This window comes from Peromyscus californicus, unplaced genomic scaffold, assembly GCF_007827085.1.
Source record: "Peromyscus californicus insignis strain IS unplaced genomic scaffold, ASM782708v3 Scaffold_19__1_contigs__length_69161282, whole genome shotgun sequence".
Taxonomy (NCBI): Eukaryota; Metazoa; Chordata; class Mammalia; order Rodentia; family Cricetidae; genus Peromyscus; species Peromyscus californicus.
Genome location: NW_026294491.1, coordinates 3,317,167 through 3,332,595, shown reverse-complemented (window position 1 = coordinate 3,332,595; position 15,429 = coordinate 3,317,167). Strand labels below are relative to the sequence as shown.

At 59.3% G+C, this 15,429-nt stretch overlaps 1 protein-coding gene across 1 annotated transcript in view; it reads left to right on the top strand.

The window, feature by feature from the left end:
- Positions 1-12,209, top strand: part of Col11a2 (collagen type XI alpha 2 chain) — a 28,773-nt gene extending 16,564 nt beyond the window's left edge. The window contains 39 exon segments of the mRNA XM_052744286.1: positions 207-260; positions 563-670; positions 1,348-1,401; positions 1,672-1,725; positions 1,830-1,874; positions 2,113-2,166; positions 2,283-2,327; positions 2,420-2,473; positions 2,568-2,621; positions 2,764-2,817; positions 3,174-3,281; positions 3,411-3,500; positions 3,673-3,726; positions 3,937-4,044; positions 4,166-4,273; positions 4,366-4,419; positions 4,523-4,576; positions 4,710-4,790; positions 4,792-4,818; positions 4,989-5,042; positions 5,254-5,307; positions 5,515-5,568; positions 5,693-5,746; positions 6,052-6,159; positions 6,491-6,544; positions 6,733-6,786; positions 6,898-6,951; positions 7,494-7,547; positions 7,776-7,883; positions 7,977-8,030; positions 8,138-8,191; positions 8,419-8,526; positions 8,639-8,692; positions 8,891-8,926; positions 9,130-9,183; positions 9,296-9,563; positions 10,143-10,255; positions 10,434-10,640; positions 11,182-12,209. Coding sequence (XP_052600246.1) covers positions 207-260; positions 563-670; positions 1,348-1,401; positions 1,672-1,725; positions 1,830-1,874; positions 2,113-2,166; positions 2,283-2,327; positions 2,420-2,473; positions 2,568-2,621; positions 2,764-2,817; positions 3,174-3,281; positions 3,411-3,500; positions 3,673-3,726; positions 3,937-4,044; positions 4,166-4,273; positions 4,366-4,419; positions 4,523-4,576; positions 4,710-4,790; positions 4,792-4,818; positions 4,989-5,042; positions 5,254-5,307; positions 5,515-5,568; positions 5,693-5,746; positions 6,052-6,159; positions 6,491-6,544; positions 6,733-6,786; positions 6,898-6,951; positions 7,494-7,547; positions 7,776-7,883; positions 7,977-8,030; positions 8,138-8,191; positions 8,419-8,526; positions 8,639-8,692; positions 8,891-8,926; positions 9,130-9,183; positions 9,296-9,563; positions 10,143-10,255; positions 10,434-10,640; positions 11,182-11,322 — 2,997 coding nt within the window. The 3' untranslated portion in view covers positions 11,323-12,209.
- Positions 12,210-15,429: the final 3,220 nt, after the last annotated feature.

The window sequence follows — 15,429 nt, the reverse complement described above, 5'->3', positions numbered from 1 at the left end:
TCCCTCAGTGCCCACCCGCCCCCCTCTCTCCCTCAGTGCCCACCCGCCCCCCCTCTCTTCCTCAGTGCCCACCCGCCCTCCTCTCCCTCAGTGCCCCAACTGCCCTCCCATTTCTAAAATCCCTTTACCCGTGTTCCCTGAACCTGCGCCAACTCCCCCAACCTTTACCCTCCTCCGTGGTACCCTCTCACCCCCGTCTTTCTCAGGGCGAGGATGGCTTTCCTGGGTTCAAAGGTGACATAGGCGTGAAAGGAGACAGGGTGAGTGGAAGTTCCTACCCACCCAGTTCCCCATCCCCCACCCCACTGCTCTTCCATGGTGAGCCGCCCTGCTCTGCTCCCTTGAGGTGGGAGACTTCTCTCTCCATTGCTGGGCCCCTTTAGAGCTGTGTCCCGGTGAGATGGCAGCCACATAGTGGGCCACACCGGTCCCTCCAGTCTCTCTCTTCGTGTGGGAAGACACCTGCCACCCCCACCCCCCCAGCCTTGCTGGAGCCTCTCTCTCCTTTGGGGGCCGAGACCCACCTCTGTCCCCAACGCTCACCTCCCCACTCTCCTCTCAGGGTGAGGTTGGAGTCCCTGGTTCCAGGGGAGAAGACGGCCCTGAAGGGCCGAAAGGACGCACTGGACCTACTGGGGACCCTGGACCCACTGGGCTCATGGGCGAGAAGGTGATGGGGATGAAGGAGATGGGGATAGTGGCTCGGCCCCTGGGGTAGCTGGACATGGGGCGCCATCTGGAAGCCGGGGACTCGGTGGAGCTATGAGTTAATTGTGCCTCTATGCACGGCACCTGCTGGGTACCAGTGCCTTGAGGCAGGGGCATAAGAAGTCAAGGAAAGATCCTTGGTAGGACAGGCACGAGGACATGGGGGTGCGAGTTGGGGTGAGCATGTGGAGAGGGGAGTCAAGGAGGAGGAGGGGAGCTCTGAGGCCTTGTTCTGTCAGTCCTGCAGGTAGCCCCACCACAATCCCGCTTCAGAGATGAAGCTTTTTGGCAGGTGTGGGGACATTAGGATGGTTGCGAACCCAGCAATGAAGGGCAGAGCCAGGCTGTGAGCTGCAGGGCCCTTGTCTCCTACCACAGCTCTGCAGCCTCCTCAGGGAGGGGAGAGGCTGTGAGAGGTCTGGCTGGGTAGTACAGCAGTGGGTGCTGGGGCGGGTGGAACTGAAAACGGGGTGGCGATGGCTGGACCACAGACTGCGGGACTCAGTAGAGCTGCAGATTTAGTCTGAGGAGACAGATGGGGTTGGGGGAGTCTGCCAGGAAACCCGTGGGGCTTCTGTGGGGAGTGTTGCTGCTAGGTGTCTGTGGCTCCCGTCCTAATTGCATTCTGTCCTTCCACAGGGCAAGCTAGGTGTTCCCGGGCTGCCTGGCTACCCCGGACGCCAGGGTCCCAAGGTGATGCGATGCCCCTTTTCTATCCTTCCTCATTGTCCCTTCCTTGACCTCTGACCCCGGGAAGCATAGACTGGCAGAGTGTGGGGTTCCCTGGAGTGGATTCAGCTAACTCCCATCGTATAGATGAGAAATAGAGGCCTACGGAGCAGTGGGGTCTTTCCAAGGCCGTCCCCGGGTGGCGCCATTGCCGCCTCCCTCCGTGGCCTCTCTTCACCCTCTTTGGCCTTCCCGAAGCCCTTCCCCTCACGTCTTCCTTCTCCACCCTCACAGGGGTCCCTGGGGTTTCCTGGTTTTCCTGGAGCCAGTGGAGAGAAGGGAGCTCGGGTAAGCTGGGGGAGGAGGGGTGCAGAGGGCGGGGCTGCAGGGTTGGAGAGGCCGCTATGGGAGTCTTACCTTGGCTAATGTTTGCTTGACTTCATTCCCACCAGGGTCTGTCTGGAAAATCAGGACCTCGGGGAGAACGAGGCCCCACGGTGAGTGCTGTGGGCAGACACAAGATCCGAGGGGTGGGCTGGGCGGGTAGTCAGCGGGTAAGGTACCACATGTGCGCATTAAGGCCCTGGGTTCCCTCCCCAGCTCTGCATCAGTTGAGCATGGCAATGTAGAATCAGGTAGAAGCAAGAAGATCCGATGTTCAGGGTCACCCTCAGCGACATGGAGGGCTCCTCAAGACTCAAGGATATTTCTAACCTCCCCCTTCTGTCTCCCTAGGGCCCAAGGGGTCAGCGGGGACCTCGAGGCGCCACTGGGAAGTCTGGAGCCAAGGTGAGTGGACTCTGCCAGGCTGTGTTGTCTCCTGATGCTGGGCCTTGAGCCCCACCCCCTTGCACTGCCTTCCCTTGGGGGGATGGCTAATAAATGTCCATCTCACTCCCCCACAGGGAACATCAGGTGGTGACGGTCCCCACGGGCCACCCGGAGAGAGGGTGAGTGTGGCTCTGTCCCCTGCGTCCCCGGGGAAGAAACTTGAGCTACTTCGTCCAGAGTCTGAGCTTCACCCACCCATCCCTGTCTCTAGGGTCTTCCTGGCCCTCAAGGCCCCAATGGATTTCCTGGCCCCAAAGGCCCTCCGGTAAGCTGACCGCTGACTTGTGACCCAACTCACTACCTTCTCCCCCATTCCTCTTCCCTGTCAAGAGTTCACCTGACCCCAAACCTTTTTCCAGGGCCCCGCAGGGAAGGACGGGCTGCCGGGACACCCAGGCCAGAGGGGAGAAGTGGTAAGTGATTCCAGGGGTGCAGGGTGAAGAGGGGCTTGGATCCTGCTGAGCCAGCTGCCCTGGGAGCCTGGCACTTCCTGTCCCAGGGTCACCCACCCTTGTCCCTTCCTGCTCTGACTTCACTCTATCGTTTTCCTCTCAGGGATTCCAAGGGAAGACCGGCCCCCCAGGGCCCCCTGGAGTGGTGGGACCTCAGGTATGTTTCCGCAGGAGAGAGCGTACCCCAGACCTGGAGTTAGGGGTCTCCTCCTCCAGTGACAGCCCTGCCGACTGCTTGCCTGGGCGGGGACCCTGGGCTGAGGGCCTGCGTTTCTGCTCCTTCTTGGTCTCTCTCTCTCTCTCTCTCTCTCTCTCTCTCTCTCTGAGGAGTTTCCCAGCTGTGACACAAGGTGGCGAGGTCACACTGGGGATGATAAGCCCCAGCAGCCAGGAGAGCAGCATCAGTGTCCCAGCCACAATTGGGGGAGACTAAGGGGCCCTAGACTGGCACTTTGGGGGTGCAGAGTGGGGTCTCGGGGTGGCAGAGCTGAGCTTAGACTGTGCCTTTCCCAGGGAGCAGCTGGGGAAAGCGGTCCCATGGGGGAGAGAGGTCACCCTGGCCCCCCAGGACCTCCTGGAGAGCAAGGACTTCCTGGAACAGCTGGAAAGGAAGGGACCAAGGTCAGTGAGGGGCTGGCCAGCGGGGAGGTGCTGGGGGGCTGGGAGGCTGCAAGAAAGGAGCCAGTGTGGAGCTGAGGGGCCAGGGATCTCTGTTCAAATTATGGTTTATCACCCCTCTTTTCATTTCAGGGTGATCCTGGTCCCCCTGGGGCCCCAGGGAAGGATGGTCCTGCTGGTCTGAGAGGCTTCCCAGGAGAGCGAGGCCTCCCAGGCACTGCTGTGAGTGTAACCCCAAAGCCAACAGCCTACAGGGTCATCACCTCCTGGCCCCTTGATGTTACTCCCTGTTTTCATCTCACTGGCCCATACTTCCCAGCACGCCTTTTTGGGGTCACATACCTGTGAAGGCTCCGCTTCCCATCTAACCTGTTGTCCTAAATCTGGTTCATAGGGTGGACCTGGCCTGAAGGGAAATGAAGGTCCAGCTGGCCCTCCTGGCCCTGCAGTGAGTCTGGGGCCCCGGGAGGCAGCGGGCAGGAACCGGGAAAGGGGATGAGTAAGGGGGGAGCCGGGCAGGATGTGGCAGGAGCCACAGGCCGGGGCAGAGGGCCTTTGGGGTCAGCCAGGATGCATCTGACTCACTGTTTTTCTGAGATCCGGGGTCAGGGGTCCTGGAGTCTCCTTCCTGGAGGATCTGACTCCATCTCTCTCTCAGGGCTCCCCTGGGGAGCGAGGTGCAGCAGGATCAGGAGGCCCCATTGGTCCCCCAGGGCGTCCAGGCCCACAAGGTCCCCCTGGAGCAGCGGGAGAGAAAGGCGTCCCGGTGAGCGTGGGGCAGGAAGCTGAGCTGTGAACTGAGGGCTGATGGCTACCAGGGTGTTTTGTGGAGATGCTTGACGGTGAGGCTGCGTCCAAGCCGCTACCTCTTCCCTTGTTTCCTGCAGGGTGAGAAGGGCCCTATTGGTCCCACTGGCCGTGATGGGGTGCAGGGTCCTGTGGGGCTTCCTGGCCCAGCGGGACCCCCAGGTGTGGCTGGAGAAGATGGGGACAAGGTGAGGGAACCTACAGATATGTCCAGTCTTCTCGCCACTTGAGACTGCTGACCTCTGACCTCGATCGAATTTGCATATCTCCTCTCCTGCAGGGTGAGGTGGGAGACCCAGGACAGAAGGGTACCAAAGGGAACAAAGGCGAGCATGTAAGCATCCGTGACCTTGACTTTTGACCTCCTGGCTTTTGACCTTATCCCACCCTTGTCCCCTACACCTGTCCTGGCACCTCTGACTTCGTTTCTTCCCTAGGGCCCTCCTGGACCTCCTGGTCCCATCGGTCCTGTGGGGCAGCCCGGAGCTGCGGTGAGTGCCTCTGGGTCTAGCCTACCTCAGTTTCCCCCCACCGTCCTTGTGCCTGGTGCTCAGGTCTGTGTGAGTTTATGGATGGAGGACACATGACCCGTGACCTATCGTTCTGTCCTCGTCCCTGCTCCAGGGAGCTGATGGGGAGCCTGGAGCTCGGGGGCCCCAGGGACACTTTGGACCCAAAGGCGATGAAGGGACAAGAGGATTCAATGGGCCCCCCAGGACCCATTGGCCTCCAGGTGAGCTGGGATGGGGACAGGGCCTGAGAGCAAGGCTCTGGATGGGTCTGTGAGCACTCTGCCAGTCACATGATGAAGACTGGGGAGGTGGGGACAGAGGACTGGGCCTGCTGTGGGGCTGAGTGAAGGGCTGGGTGTCGGATGGGCTGGTCACCTGGGTCTGTGCACAGGGCCTGCCAGGACCTTCTGGGGAGAAGGGAGAAACAGGCGACGTGGGGCCTATGGTAAGTGTGACCCTCACTGGCCCAAACCCACCTGCCACCCCGCCTGTCCCCAGCCTGACACTCCACTGCCGGCCTCACGGCTTGCATGTAGCCCTGCCACCCGCCCTCTGCCTGGACCTCTGCTCACACAGCCCTACTGTCCTGCTCATCCTTGGAGTTCCTTCTCTCCCTTCCTTCCCCATCCTGATGTATTCATACCCCACCCGCCCAGGGACCACCTGGCCCTCCAGGACCTCGCGGCCCCGCTGGACCCAATGGTGCTGACGTGAGTCATCTTGTCCCTTGTCCCCTGTCCCTTCAGACCAATGTAGTTAGTCTTTTGCCTCCTTTTCCCTAGACCATAAACCCTAGTCCCGTCTCAGGTACCAAGAGAAGCCCAGTGGCCCTGGGACCGCTGCCACCGCTTCCCTGCTGGGCTCAGCCAGGCCTCCGTCTCCCCTTATAATGGCTTCTCTTTCTCTTCCTCTTCCAGGGCCCACAAGGTCCCCCTGGAGGTGTTGGGAACCTGGGTCCCCCTGGAGACAAGGTAGCTGAAGAGGGGTGAATGGACCCCTCTTGTCAGGGGGGTGAGGGTTAGATTTCTTCCTATGTTTGACTGAGATGTGGGATTGTCAGGCTTTGGGAGGACTTTAATGCTCATCTCTTTGTAGGGGGAGCCGGGAGAGTCTGGGTCTCCAGGCGTCCAGGGTGAGCCGGGTGTCAAGGTGAGTGACAATCCCGAGGCCTTGCCCTCTGACCCCTTTTGACCTTCAACTGTTCTCTCACCTTTTCTGCCTCTTGATCTGGGACCTCCGCAGCCCAGGAGTCTGCTCCTGGCTTGATCTCTGGCCTGAAGTAACCTGGCCACCATTTCCTTGAAGGGAGGAGGGGCCAGGACACTCCCCATAGGCCTGACTGTCCCACGGTCACCAAGTGACGGAGGGGAGGCTGAGGCTGTCTTGAGAGTAGACCATTTCCCTGGCCTCCCAGACCACCTTGAGACCATCTGCTCCCTCCACTCACCCTGCAGGGCCCACGTGGTGAACGTGGTGAGAAAGGAGAGGCTGGGCAGGCGGGAGAGGCTGGACCACCAGGGCCTAAAGGCCCTACAGGCGATGATGGCCCCAAGGGGAACCCTGTGAGTTTGGGGATGAAAGGAGGGGCTCTGGGAATGGGAGACCCTGGAATACTGGTGTGTGTGGGCATCAGCACCTTGGATGTGGGGAGCCCAAGAGTGGGGGTGATGCCTCGGAGGGAGGCTGTGGAAATGTGGTCTCCTGCGGAGGAGCGCAGAGGGAAGTGAGAGATCTCCCACAGTGAGTTTGGGAGCATAAAGGAGGTTGAAGGGATGAGGCAGGGAGAGGGGCTCAGGAAACCCTCCTGCAAGGGTGACATGTGTCCGTGCTCTGTGTTGGCTCTGGATGGCCTGAGGGAGCTGTGATGTTGATCTTGTTCTCCCTCTGGATTAGGGTCCTGTTGGCTTTCCTGGGGACCCTGGGCCCCCCGGAGAAGCTGGCCCACGGGTAAGTCTTCTAGGGGAAGGGGAGGGGTCAAGAGTGTGGGGTTTTGTGGGTTTGCCTCTGTTAGCAGGTGGGCCTGGGTCTCGTGGAGCTAGGGTTTGGCAGGGTGAGAGGCAGATGGCAGGAGTGAGTCTTGGCTAGGATGCCAGCCGGGTTGGGGACCCTCTTCTGACTTAGTTTCACCCCTTCAGGGCCAGGATGGTGCCAAGGGTGACCGGGGAGAGGATGGCGAGCCAGGACAGCCTGTGAGTGACCAGTGCCCCTCTCTCCCCACTGAGCCCAAGCCTTTGGTCTGAACCTGTTCCCAGAGGTCTCCTGGCTGGAGCCTGCTCACGCTTCATACCCTCCCTCCTTAGGGATCCCCTGGTCCCACCGGGGAGAACGGGCCCCCTGGACCTCTTGGGAAGCGGGTAAGTGATGTGGATGCAGCTGTCTGTCCTTGAGTGGGGTGGATGGAGGTGAGGTGATGTCAAGTGATGGGCAGGGAGATGCCCTTATCTGGTTGTCTTTGGTTCGTGTGTGGTACACGCAGCTGGCCATCTCCAGGGTGTTTGATACATGGGGTGTTTTTGTCCCTGGGTTTTGGTCTGTGTTACTTACTGACCTTTCAGAATGGACACAGCATGAGGCTTCTCCAGAAGCCTCCTTTTGGGTTTAGCCTCTTAGTTTGCTGGAGCAGGAGGTGGGATGAGGGAAAGTGGCCAGCGGCTCTTCACCACATGCACAGAGCTTCTCTGTTTTAACAGTGGGCGTGCTTGCTCCTGTCTTCAATATTTGTGAATGGTCCTTTCTGTGTGTGTGCGTGTGCGTGTGTGCGTGTGTGTGCGTGTGTGTGTGTGCGTGTGTGTGTGTGTGTGTGTGTGTGTGTGTGTGTGTGTGTGTGTAAGATGACAGGAGGGAGCTGAGTTCAGCGTGGTCTCTGCTACCATTTCCTCCCTGCCCTCTTCTTCAGGGACCTGCTGGCACCCCAGGTCCAGAGGGACGACAAGGAGAGAAGGGGGCCAAGGTGAGAGAGGTCGCCCTGGGCGCTGGGACTTACCCTGCCTTCTCCTTCCTCGTGTTCTGTCTCCAGATGCCTCCCTTGTCCACCTCCTCCCTGTTGGGCCCCCGGCACTTGTCCCTCCCCCAGGGCGCCTGAGGCTTGGCGCTTTCCTCCCTGCCTCACCCCTTCCACCTTAGACCTCCTTCGTCTCCTCCTCTGCCTTTGAGGACAAGCTCTCTCTGTGTGTTTCAGGGGGACCCTGGTGCTGTTGGGGCGCCAGGAAAGACAGGCCCTGTGGGTCCTGCAGGCCCAGCAGGAAAGCCTGGCCCTGATGGTCTGCGGGGGCTCCCAGGCTCAGTGGTGAGTTGCAGTGTGAAGGATTTGGGAGGCCGTGGGTGGTGTGTAATGCGGAGACAATCCTCCTGACCCTGGGGTGTTCTCTCTAATCTCTAGGGTCAACAAGGTCGTCCTGGAGCCACAGGCCAGGCTGGACCCCCAGGTCCTGTGGTAAGTGACTGGGATATATGGGGGCTCTGGAGTGGCCAGAGCCAGGGAGGAAGTGGAAGGTGAACTGGTCCCAGCCCTGGGGAGAGTGACTTCTTGTCTCCCCACAGGGACCCCCAGGGCTTCCTGGCCTCCGGGGTGATGCTGGAGCCAAGGGAGAGAAGGTGAGTGACAGGTGCTGGACCGTGCGTCTCAGCCCCAGGTCCCACGAGGACGGCCAGTGCCCACTGCTCTGCTTCCGGCCTCCAGTACCCGGCTCTCGGGGTCCTATGCATGGGATCGTTCCCAGCTGAAGCTTTCTCCAGATCCCACATCCATCTCCCTGTCTTTTTGCCCTTCTCATCTGTGTTGTTCTTTTAGCATCCCGATGACCACCTTTTCCCTTACCCAGGGCCACCCAGGTCTCATCGGACTGATTGGGCCGACTGGAGAGCAAGGGGAGAAGGGCGACCGTGGCCTTCCTGGCCCTCAGGGCTCCCCCGGACAGAAGGGAGAGACGGTGGGTACAGGTCTGCGGGTAGGGTGGAATTCATGCTGGAGGTGGGGATGGGAACTGGGCTGTAGGGTGGAGGGATTGAGGGACCCAATCTCTTGCCATGCTGTTGTTCTAGGGCATCCCAGGAGCATCTGGGCCCATCGGTCCTGGAGGGCCTCCTGGCCTGCCCGTAAGTACCTCATCCACCCCTCCTGTTAATCCCTTCACCCCACTGCAGACCTCCCAGGACGGTCCTCGGCGTCTCCCAGCTCTCTCTTCTGTATATCTCCAGGTCCCTCCCGTAGAAACCCAGGGTCCCGGGGACTTGTGACTTTGTCTGTCCATTCCTGTGCCCTTTCCTGTGCTGACCCCTTCTGTTCATTCACAGGGACCCGCTGGCCCCAAAGGAGCCAAAGGAGCCACAGTGAGTGACCTGTGACCTGTTAGCCTCGACTTCGCCCTCCCTGAGCTGGACCTAACCCTGACTCTCCAGGGCAAACGCACACACTCCCCCTTCTCAGTGGGGAACCCCTCATTTCTGCCAAGAGACCAACTTGACCCTTTTGTGACCTTGACCCTATGCTCGATCTCTTGACCCCTCCTTGACCTCATTAATTCCTTTGTTAGGGCCCGGCCGGTCCCAAGGGAGAGAAGGGCGTGCAGGGCCCTCCAGGACACCCGGTGAGTGAGGAGGGAGGAGGCCGCACCACTGCTCTGGCTGGGCAGCACCCTGTTGTGCCCGTCCTGCTTACTTTCACCGTGACCTTGCTGCACCCCCTCTGTCTCCACCCAGGGCCCCCCGGGCGAGGTGATCCAGCCACTGCCCATCCAGATGCCCAAGAAGACCCGCCGTTCTGTGGACGGAAGCCAACTGATGCAGGACGATGAGGCTGAGCCCACTGGTGGGGCCCCGGGCACGCCTGCGGGGCTGGAGGAGATCTTTGGCTCACTGGACTCTCTGCGGGAGGAGATCGAGCAGATGAGGAAGCCGACAGGGACCCAGGACAGCCCTGCTCGCACCTGCCAGGACTTGAAGCTGTGCCACCCTGAGTTCCCTGATGGTCAGTGCCAGCCTCAGGCTGGGGCGCTGCAGAGTGTCTGCTGGGAGTGGGGATCTGAGGGAAGGTGCTGGAGTGGCATGAATATGGAGTGGTTTGTAACAGGGACTGGTTACAGGTTTGTAACAGGGACTGGTTACAGGTTTGTAACTGTAGCAAGTTTGAAACATCCAGCTGGGTGAAAAGTTCTTCAGGGTCTCAGCAGCTGATGCGGCTCCATCTGTGAGCAGCAGCGTCCACAAGAGTAGACATACATACACGTGTGTGCGCACGCACCTGAATTCATACAGATAGCTACACATCGCAGCTACACATCACACTCCTCCTGCAGGGGAGTCCAGAGCCCATCTCTGGAGATGCAGGCGCCAACCAGAGACTGGGGTGGGCTGCAAGGTGACAGGGCAAACTGAGGCAGGGCTGGAGATGTGCCAGGGCTGTGAGTGGGAAAGCACTGGGAGACTGTGAGAGACTGGGCTGTGACTGGGGGCCTTGGGGCAGAGGGAGGGGAGGAAGCACGTGGATCAGGGGGTATCGTGGCGCATGGGACCTGTGACCCTGACCTCCATGTTCCTCACCTGACAGGAGAGTACTGGGTTGACCCCAACCAGGGCTGTGCTCGAGATGCCTTCCGGGTGTTCTGCAACTTTACAGCAGGAGGGGAGACTTGTGTCACGCCTAGGGATGACGTCACACAGGTGCGAGCTGATTGGCCCCCAGCCTGCCTGCCCTTGCCCATCCTCACCCTTCTCTCCTCTTGGTGTGACCTTTGGTGGTTTCTTTGTCTCTTTCCTCGAATCCCAAGACTGAAGTTGTTTGTTGCTCCACACCCCGTCTGTGGCTGCTCCCCGGACCCTGACTCTTCTTTCTTCCCAGTTCTCCTATGTGGACTCTGAGGGCTCCCCGGTGGGCGTGGTCCAGCTCACCTTCCTGCGTCTGCTCAGCGTCTCTGCCCACCAGGATGTCTCCTACCCTTGCTCTGTAGTACCCCAGGATGGCCCCCTGAGACTCCGGGGGGCCAATGAGGATGAATTGAGCCCCGAGACCAGCCCCTACGTCAAGGAGTTCAGAGATGGCTGTCAGGTGGGAACCAGAAATGACGGGCGGGTGGCAGGTCCCAGATCTGGGCTACAGGAAGGAGATGAGGAGATGCATTCGGCAGGGCGCCTAGGAACAGCAGGGAGGAGGAGTCCAGGGACAGCAGGGAGGAGTCCAGGGACAGCAGGGAGGAGTCCAGGGACAGCAGGGAGGAGTCCAGGGACAGCAGGGAGGAGTCCAGTTTCCAGGTGTCAGACGTGCCTGAGGGGAAGGAGCTTAAAGACCTAACGAGGCGGGAGGGGGAAATGGGAGTCAAACTTGTGTGAGCCCTCCAGGTGGCGCCCTGTGCACACACACCAGCACTGCATGGAGTTACACAAACCCATGCAACTGCGGACACTCCGATGCCCAGCAGAGGCACACGGAGGGTCCAAACATATGTACTGACACACCTAGTCCACACATCCAGAATCGTCTGGATGTGGTCAGGAGTCTCAGAGGAGAGGCGAGCCTGGGGCTGGGGTTGGGGGCCATTGAGGGATGCTTCCCCATGCTCACAGCTCTCTTTCCATGACTCTCTGTCAAGACCCAGCAAGGCCGGACGGTGTTGGAGGTGCGCACACCTGTGCTGGAGCAGCTGCCCGTGCTGGACGCCTCCTTCTCAGACCTGGGGGCCCCCACAAGGCGGGGAGGAGTGCTTCTGGGGCCTGTCTGCTTCATGGGCTAGGCCCTCTCGGACCCTGTCAACCAAAAGCCGGCCCACCTGGAGTCACACAGCACAGACTTCATGCCACCTCCCATGAAAACCCCCCATCATCTAGGGGGCCTGGGGCCAGGGCACCTCAAGCCTCAAGTCAGGGGCAGCAGCCAGGGGTGGGGTGAACCAGGGCGTGCTGGGACAGCCCAGGGAAGGTGGCACCTGGGCCTCCAGCTCTCCCACTTGTGACCCATTAGAGAGCTGAGACCTTTATTTAAAACACTTCTGTGTCACCCCAAATAAGTGGAAGAGAAAGGACACTGTGTATTTTGTATTTAAAAAAAGTAATTTTATTAATTATTTAAAGAGTGAAAAAAAGTAACAAAGAAGATAAAGAGAGAAATGCCAAAAACCCCGGCAGATATTGGGGACAGGTGCTAAGGGGTGGGCCAGCACCCCACCCTCCCCTCAGGGTTTTCCATGGTGCCTGTGGGTGTGGCTTTCTAGGAAGAACACCCCTTCCTCACATCCCACCTGGGGTACTAAGAATGCTGGAACACACGCACTCCCCTGCCTCAGGGCTCCAGCTCTCTCTCCCCAGGGTGGAATCTCTGTGACCCAACTGTCCCTGTCAGGAATGGCCTGCCACTTAAGACCAGGCCACTTCTCCAGGGGACACCAGACCAGAGAGGGCTGCGCAAGGCCTGCCCTGGGCAGGTTATTGAGATACTGAAGTTCTTCCCGTGGCTGAAGTCGCACTATCCTGGTCACACAGTTCCTCCCCTGGGTACCTCCTCACCTCCCTGATCCTGAAGAGAGCTAATGTCTAGCCTATGGCCAGAAGGGATCCCAGGAGCCCTCTAGCCCTCTGCCCAAGTCCCTCCTGACTGATGGTTAAATAATGTGATTGTCTCCTCCTGGGTGTGTGTTGTTATTTCAGTCTCCTCCAGGCTCCATACAGCACTCCTGTCCCCCTAAAAGGTGGGGTTCATCCTACACACAGGAGTTCCCCAGCAGGTCCCAGGGCTTACACAGCCTGGGCGGCAAGAACAGACTCCCAAACGGATGCCCCCTGCGACATGTACACAGGGCTCCAATCCAGTACAGGGCTGCTGCTGTTTATGTGAGCTTTGCCTCCTCCATCTGCCCTCAAATACAGCTGCCTCAGGTCTTCAAGGTTAGAAGGAACTCTGGGTGGTTCAGCCTAAAGTCTGTGCAAATGGGTAACTAACCCCACTTCCAAGATGTCGATTTCTGCACCTTTTCCAAGACATGCTGTACCCCAGGCTTGCGATGTTCTGTTGTCAAAAGCCAGAACTGAAGTCAGGCCTCCTACATGTGCATGTTTTCACATACACACATACGTGTAAGCATCTTTAGTGTGTGGGATTTTGTGTATGTACATAGTTTCTCTGCCTGGAGACTGCTGACCTTCCTTCCTTCCCAAGATGCCCTTCTCTGGGCTTGTTCAGTAGCTCAGGTCTGCTCTGGTTAGGAATCCTTGGGTGCTGGGCACTCCTAGGGGGCCTCCTGCTCTCCTGGGGCTTCCCATCCTCACATAGCATTGCTTGCTCTTGTCTGTCAGTTGGAGGTTGAGAGTTACTCTAGGGCCTTACCCACTGGGTGCCTCTCCTTTCTGAGGGAGGGAGACTGCATGTGTGTTTGTCTAGTCTGTCTATAGCCCATGGATGGCGTGGCTGGATGTCCTTCATTTACATCCAACACTTGCCTTATCCCCATCCTCATCGTCAACACTTCCCGGTGGTGAGTCCCGGTCTGCACTATCTAGACAGTTCCTGCTGAACTGTCCAGGGACTTTGGGCCCCACTCACTTTTCATCTTAGGAGCTCCCCACCCCTGTGCAGGTGCAGACTCAGAAAGGCAAAGACTTCACTGCAGGTGTAGCTCAGCGTAGGTGGAGAATTTAGTACAGGTAGACACCCCAGTGCAGGTGGAGACCCCAGTGCAGGTGGAGACCCCAGTACAGGTGGAGACCCCAGTGCAGGTGGAGACCTCAGTAGACCTCAGTACAAGTGGAGACCCCATTACAGGTGGAGACCTCAGTGCTGGTGGAGAAACCCAGTACAGGTGGAGACCCCAGTACAGGTGGAGACCCCAGTGCAGGTGGAGACCCCAGTACAGATGGAGACCCCAGTACAGGTGGAGACCCAGTAGACCTCAGTGCAAGTGGAGACCCCATTACAGGTGGAGACCTCAGTGCAGGTGGAGACCCCAGTACAGGTGGAGACCCCAGTACAGATGGAGACCCCAGTACAGATGGAGACCCCAGTGCAGGTGGAGACCCCAGTACAGGTGGAGACCCCAGTATAGGTGGAGACCCCATTACAGGTGGAGACCCCAGTGCAGGTGGAGACCTCAGTACAGGTGGAGACCCCAGTACAGGTGGAGATCCCAGTACAGGTGGAGACCCCAGTGCAGGTGGAGACCCCAGTACAGATGGAGACCCCAGTACAGGTGGAGACCTCAGTAGACCTCAGTGCAAGTGGAGACCCCATTACAGGTGGAGACCTCAGTGCTGATGGAGACCCCAGTACAGATGGAGACCCCAGTGCAGGTGGAGATCTCAGTAGACCTCAGTGCAAGTGGAGACCCCAATGCAGGTGGAGACCTCAGTGCAGGTGGAGACCCCAGTGCAGGTGGAGACCTCAGTGCAGGTGGAGACCCCAGTGCAGGTGCAGGCTCAGTGCAGGTGCAGACAGTGCAGGTGCAGACAGTGCAGGTACAGGCTCAGTGCAGGTGGAGACAGTGCAGGTGTAGACAGTGCAGGTGGAGACAGTGCAGGTGTAGACAGTGCAGGTGCAGACAGTGCAGGTGCAGGCAGTGCAGGTGGAGACAGTGCAGGTGCAGACAGTGCAGAGCAGACAGTGCAGGTGCAGACAGTGCAGAGCAGACCGTGCAGGTGGAGACAGTGCAGGTGCAGACAGTGCAGAGCAGACAGTGCAGGTGCAGACAGTGCAGGTGCAGACAGTGCAGAGCAGACAGTGCAGGCTCAGTGCAGGTGCAGACAGTGCAGAGCAGACAGTGCAGGTGCAGACAGTGCAGGTGCAGGCAGTGCAGGTGCAGACAGTGCAGGTGCAGACAGTGTAGAGCAGACAGTGCAGGTGGAGATAGTGCAGGTGCAGGCAGTGCAGGTGCAGGCAGTGCAGGTGCAGACAGTGTAGAGCAGACAGTGCAGGTGCAGGCAGTGCAGGTGGAGACAGTGCAGGTGGAGACAGTGCAGGTGTAGACAGTGCAGGTGCAGACAGTGCAGGTGCAGACAGTGCAGAGCAGACAGTGCAGGTGCAGACAGTGCAGGTGCAGACAGTGCAGAGCAGACAGTGCAGGCTCAGTGCAGAGCAGACAGTGCAGGTGCAGACAGTGCAGGTGCAGGCAGTGCAGGTGCAGACAGTGCAGAGCAGACAGTGCAGGTGGAGACAGTGCAGGTGGAGACAGTGTAGGTGCAGACAGTGCAGGTGGAGACAGTGCAGGTGCAGACAGTGCAGGTGGAGACAGTGCAGGTGCAGACAGTGCAGGTGCAGACAGTGCAGGTGTAGACAGTGCAGGTGGAGACAGTGCAGGTGGAGACAGTGCAGGTGCAGACAGTGCAGGTGGAGACAGTGCAGGTGGAGACAGTGCAGGTGCAGACAGTGCAGGTGGAGACAGTGCAGGTGCAGACAGTGCAGGTGGAGACAGTGCAGGTGTAGACAGTGCAGGTGCAGACAGTGCAGGTGCAGGCAGTGCAGGTGCAGGCAGTGCAGGTGGAGACAGTGCAGGTGCAGACAGTGCAGGTGGAGACAGTGCAGGTGCAGACAGTGCAGGTGGAGACAGTGCAGGTGCAGACAGTGCAGGTGGAGACAGTGCAGGTGGAGACAGTGCAGGTGCAGACAGTGCAGGTGCAGACAGTGCAGGTGGAGACAGTGCAGGTGCAGACAGTGCAGGTGCAGACAGTGCAGGTGGAGACAGTGCAGGTGTAGACAGTGCAGAGCAGACAGTGCAGGTGCAGACAGTGCAGAGCAGACAGTGCAGGTGGAGACAGTGCAGGTGCAGACAGTGCAGGTGGAGACAGTGCAGGTGCAGACAGTGCAGGTGGAGACAGTGCAGGTGGAGACAGTGCAGGTGGAGACAGTGCAGGTGCAG